The sequence below is a fragment of the Phaseolus vulgaris genome, chromosome 3, assembly GCF_051622355.1.
Source record: "Phaseolus vulgaris cultivar YP4 chromosome 3, ASM5162235v1, whole genome shotgun sequence".
NCBI classification, from domain to species: domain Eukaryota; kingdom Viridiplantae; phylum Streptophyta; class Magnoliopsida; order Fabales; family Fabaceae; genus Phaseolus; species Phaseolus vulgaris.
In genome coordinates this window covers 44369539-44375734 of record NC_143500.1, presented here as the reverse complement: position 1 = coordinate 44375734, position 6196 = coordinate 44369539, and the positions used below count along the sequence as shown (strand labels likewise).

General features: G+C 27.7%; 1 protein-coding gene across 1 annotated transcript; it reads left to right on the top strand.

The window, feature by feature from the left end:
* The first annotated feature begins 1715 nt into the window (after positions 1-1715).
* On the top strand, positions 1716-3104 carry LOC137807905 (S-adenosyl-L-methionine-dependent methyltransferases superfamily protein). The gene has a single exon (XM_068608755.2). It carries the CDS (start codon positions 1860-1862, stop codon positions 2847-2849), a length of 990 nt encoding a protein of 329 aa, XP_068464856.1. The 5' UTR covers positions 1716-1859; the 3' UTR covers positions 2850-3104.
* Positions 3105-6196: the final 3092 nt, after the last annotated feature.

Sequence of the window (6196 nt, the reverse complement as noted above, 5' to 3'; positions counted from 1 at the left end):
ACAGGACCCCAAATCACATTCTCATCAATTACCTTAAGATATACACTACCGTGTATATAATACTTACTAATTCAATTTATTTTGAATGAAATAATTATATAGTTTCTATTACAGAGTTAATTATTTTTTTAGCTTTTCTGTATAAAACGTTGAAGTATTTTTTTTCATTTAATACTTTTTATAACGTATTATTTTATTTTAAAAGTTATCAATAATTGTTGGTTGTAATAAATAATTGTAGTTAAATTTATTTAAAAATTTAATATTATCATGAATCTTTTTCAACGTATTAAACTTATGCATATTATTTATATTGATAATTTAAATTTTAAGACACATGAATATATATTTACTCTCTTTTTTTTCAAAAAAATTAATATATTTTATTTGCATTTTTTTTATCATTTATTTTCTTCCTATATTACGAGTTTTCAACACATTTGTGGTAGGCATAAATGAAGTAAAATTAAATACTTGAGGTACATTTATAGTATCATATATAATGAAGTTAAATTCAGTGATTTAGTACTCAATAATCTTATTGATTAGTTGAGTACTATAATTAAATTGAATTTTGATAATAAGTTAAGATGGTACATACAGTATAATCAAATATATCTTTTAATATTTATCTTTATTTATAAAGTCTAAAATTTTTAAATATACATCAATATCAAATATCTTTTAGCTCACTATTAATATTAGAGTAATGTTTTTATTTATTTGAGGATTGGAAAATTTTCTAGTGGTGAATTTCACTAAAGTTGTCAAAATTTTAATAAATAGATTTAAATATAAGTTTAAAGGAAAATAAGGGAAAGAGAAAAAATAAATAGAAAGTGAAAGAAAAATTTGTAATAGATTTGGTTGATGTGATAAAATAGATTTCTTTTATATATTAATATATTTATAAAATAGTTTAATGTAAAAAAAATTCAAAAATATAAATTAAAATTAAAATGAAATTTTGAACTAAAATACAAAATTATTACAAAAGTTTATTAAATAAATAAAAATTTAATAATTTTTTAAAAATAAATTATCAAAATTTAAATAAATTAATTTTCTTTTATGTTTTTAAATATTTTAATATAAATTACATATTAAAAAATATTTATTTTATTAATTATTTTGATATTTTTATTTTAATTATTCATTTTTATAATATTAATAAAATAAATTTATAAATATTTAGTTATTATATATTACATATTAGTATAAAATATATAGTAAAATTAATTAATTAAATAATAATTGTTTATTAGATTAATTATTAAATATTAAAATAATATATATTATAAAGTATTAGAATTCAAATTATTTATTCATTATTATTATATTATTTATTTTAAATATTTATTCTATTATAATTTTAAAATAAATAAATCGGTCTAAAAAGAAACAAAAATCTCACTTTTCACTATTTCAATAACATCACCTAGTAAAAATAGGGAAACGTTTATTTGACACTCTTTAAAAAAAAAAATATTCACTTAACAACGCAGTTTAATAATATAATAATGTATATTAGATTTTTAAATTAAAATAAAACAATAACCCACAAATTAAATCTCTCGCCGCCGCCCACTAAACTACTAAGAGATGTTGAAGTATACAATTCAGCTTTCAAGACATTTGGATTTTTCACTCAACGGCTAAACACTACTTGAAAGAAAAAACTTGAAATTATATTATTTATTATTTTATTTATTTATTTCTTATATACATGATAGTATTTCATAAATGTAATCTTGTAACAAGAAACAATTTGGTAATGGGAAGATTAAGATATAAAATGTTGTGAGGAGTTATGCAATTTTGCAATCCATGGTGCAGAGTGGGTTGACGAGAAGGCAAGGATGAGGACGGTGCTTTCTTGCCCGCAAACCCAACCACAAAGGTTCCTCCGCAATTCAATTCCACCACCAACTCATCCCCTCCGGCTACACCTCACCCCAACCAGAATCTCCCTTTCTCTCAAACTCCCCTCTTCTTCATTGCTAGTCAAATGCCAGAAGCAACCGCAGCAACAGCAGAAAACCCAAGATGAGGGCATTCCCGCGGAGGAGGTGAAAATCCTGGTGAAGTTCAAGTCCCGCCATAACTACATCCGCGTTCTAGAAGTTTCTAGAAAGGCAGACCACCCCTTCCGCGGCTCCAGGCTCCTTCTCCTGGACGGCCCGGGAAACATCCACAGCATATCCTTCCTCTTCACGTCCCTCACCAAAACCTATTTCGACGTCTTCGCCACGCTCCCTCCAATCCTTCCCTCCGGTCCCATCGCCCTCCTCGGCTTCGGCGCCGGCACCGCCGCCCGCCTCCTCCTCGACCACTACCCGCACGCCGTCCTCCACGGCTGGGAGCTTGACCCTGCCGTCATCCAGGTGGCGCGCGAGTACTTCGGGCTCGGGAAGCTCGAGAGGGAGAACCAGCAGCGCCTTTTCATCTACATCGGGAACGCGCTCAACGCCACAGTGCCTAACGGCTTCTCCGGGATCGTCGTGGACTTGTTCTCCAAGGGATGCTTGATCCCCGAGCTTCAGGAGCCCGCCACGTGGGAGAAGCTGAGGGGACAGTTGAGGAAGGGAGGGAGGATTATGGTGAATGTTGGAGGGAGCTGTGTGGAGCCGGAGAGTAGGCTCAGAGATGGTAAGGTTGTTATGGAAGAAACTCTGAGGGCGATGAAGAAGGTTTTCGGAAAGAAGCTTTTTGTTCTGAATCTTGGGAATCGCAAAGACGATAGCTCTCTTGCTCTTACCGGGGACTTGCCTCCACCCGAGGAGTGGAAGAAAAGGCTTCCCGGTCCCTTGAAATGTTATACTCAGATGTGGATGCCCTACTCTGCTTAGTGCACCTTTGCTCACCATCTGTTTGTATTTATTTCTCTTCCAAATCTTCACTTTTGCTCCCCTTTTCAAGTAAGTAAATCCCATTTTTTCGCACAATGTGATGATTCTTGGAATAACTGGGAATCTATTGTGTACTGGGTTGGTTCCTTTCCTTTTAGTAGCAGTTACTCTTGATATTGTGTGCATAGATTATTTTAGTTCGCTCTTTTTTAGTGATGTTTAGTTCCCAACTATATAAAATGTTTCTTTCTTAAATTTTATGTTTTGTATATTTAAGGGTTTAGTTAAATGATGTTTTATTTTTTTAAAGCCATGATCCTATATACAGGTTTAGAAAAATTAGATGTTTAAGTGTTTGGTAATTACAATCTTAAAAACTAATTTGAGAGTTTTTTTTTATAATTTTATAATTTAAAGGGTATGTTCTAAGTTGTATAAGTAAAGATATTGGTTCAAACTTGCATTTGATCTTGCTTTGAGAAACAAAATGTAGGGAGTGATTCACTATGTGCTTTTCTAGTTTTTGGTCGCTGTAATCTAAGTGTGGATATTAGCTTGCACAATTAATTATTGACAGAAAAAGTTCAGGTATGATTTTCTAAAGTAGAATCAGTTTAATCCCCACTGGGACACAAACACGGGTTAAATTATACGATAACTGACTCCTTTCCCAAATTTTCATTTTGACTTTTCTCCAACATCTTCAGATTAAGATATAGGTTTTATAAAACGTTTTCATTTTTGGTTTTATAAGTCCTTTTGATTGAAGTATACTGAAATAAGAGTCTTGATCATAACAATAAATTTTATATTTTGGAAAAATATATATTAATGAAAGTGTAAAGATCTTTGCTAAGAAGTGCAAATTACAAAATAATCTTAATAGCGATGTGACAAGTAGAATCACAAAAATTAAATTAAAATTTTATAAAATAACATACCGGCTGATTGCAAAATTAGCATTATCACAATCTCTCAGCGAGTTAGCTAAATTAGTTTAAAGATGTGCAGAAACTAGAAAAAAAATAAACATGCCATGCCATGCCATGAACCTAATGTATGAAAAACATTACTTAAAGCAAATTCATTAGTTGTAAAAAAATCATTTTTGTTTCTAATATCAGATTTCTTTTTTCAGATATCAAGGATTGTAATTGAAGTTATTTCCTTCTGATTTTATCGCAAGTTATATGTCAATTATTATCTTTGTTTGGTTTGAGTGTTAAGTCAAAACTGAAAGATTGTAAATCAAATTTAAGTCGAGCTATATAACACTACAAAAACATATTAGTATTATAACAGAAATTAGTGTTTATTTGTTATCTATCATATTTTTTAAAAGTTATTTTCTTACATCACAAATAATGATTATATAAAGAAATAAAATGTAATATTAAAAACTTCCTAAAGTTAACTACATCTAATAACATATGCATATTTATTGCTTAAGAATAAAATGGCCAATAGTTACCACATAAAAGTACTTAAAGTTGTTCACAATGAAGGAAGAATGTATATGATACTCTTTGGATTAGTGTGTGTGAGAGAATGTGCGAGGATGAAAAAGAGAGTGAATGATGATTTTGTTTCTTCTCTCAAGAGAAATCTTCGAGGATAGTCACGTATACACAAACTATTTTACTTCATTGCATTCCCTGATCTTTAAAAGCAATAATCGATTATCTAAAAGTTTCTTTGTATGCATAATTGATTATGTAATATGTTATAAATGAGACATAATCGATTATTCATTGGTTTTAAAGACATAATCGATTATTCATTGGTTTTAAAGACATAATCCATTATGTAGTATGTTATAAATGAGACATAATCGATTATATAGTATGTTATAAATGAGACATAATCAATTATTCATTAATTTTGAAGGCATAATCGATTATCCTTGTAATATACTCATTTTGTGTTTCTGTCTTTTTTTTTATGAAAATGGTTAAAAAATTCCAATGTAAATATGTGAAAATATTTAATTGATTATTATTCTAAAAAATTATTATACAATTAATAATATTATTTAAATTCAATACACAATTATTTTCTAATTATATTTTATAAAATTATAAATATTTAAATTACTTATTTCTATCTAACAATTTTAAATTTTATATATATTGATAATGTTTTATCTAAATTTTTTTACAATTATGAATATCAAAATTTATTTTTAATGCAAACACAACTATTTTATGATAATTTTTTATTTTTTTGACAAATTTACATGTATTTTTTTCAAAGTCAGCATCTACATAGTTCCAAAAATAATGTTTTAATTACAAACAACTAATGTACAAATAAATAAATCATTTTTTTTAAATTATTTTAAATATAATGATAAATTTGTATATATTTATATAGTATTATTTTTATGATAATTTTCCATGGTCTCACAATGTTAAATAACTCATATTTTTTTCCAAAAATAATTATTCAACGATACTGAAAATAATTTACAAAATTTTATAATTATTTCAAATATGCACAAAAGTATATCATATTTCATTATTTAAATATTTTTAAAGATAAAAGTAAATTTATAAACTTACATTTTATACCTTTTAAAATAATTTAAAAAAAAATAGCTATCATCACATCTTTTTAGATACTTCAATAAACTTTTCTCGTAGATTTGTAACAACATACTCAATTCAACAATCTCTTTTCTTCACATTTTCCTGTCAAATCACTCTAAATTAACTTTCTCAAATCCTCACATTCTCTCCCCAATTCAAACACAACCAACCAAGAGATCATGTGAAGCTTTTGTTGCACCAAATTGATTGATGATAACACAAACAAAAACGGAAATAAGTATCTACCCGAAAAATCACGAGGCAATATAACATGAAATAAGATATAATTTAGAAAATAACTATAAAAGAAATAATAAATTCAAATAGTAGGAGAATCACAAATAACAATGAAATGCAATATATGAGTATGAATATAAAGATCTTTACTAATCTTTGTTGATAACTTTCCAAGTGATAATCAGTATTAACATTCATCCAGTTATAGAATTCTGTACGCTCAATTTCTGTCAATTCATTTCATTACATAATAAGAAATATTAATTACAATTTTTATTTCTTAATTTATATTTTATTATATCTTCATTCTCAATATCTCCCTCCCAAGATCCATTGGGTCCAGCATCCACATTCTTATACTAGCCCAAGATTATTTTAAGCCCAATTCAGCATGGTGATGAATATTGTCGTGGCAATGGTAAGCGGGAACTATTGGAGTTTTGTATTATGTTTTTAATCGTTTTTAGTGTTTAATTCCATTTTTTATTTATCATATTTTTCTCTAAATTTTATGATTGAATA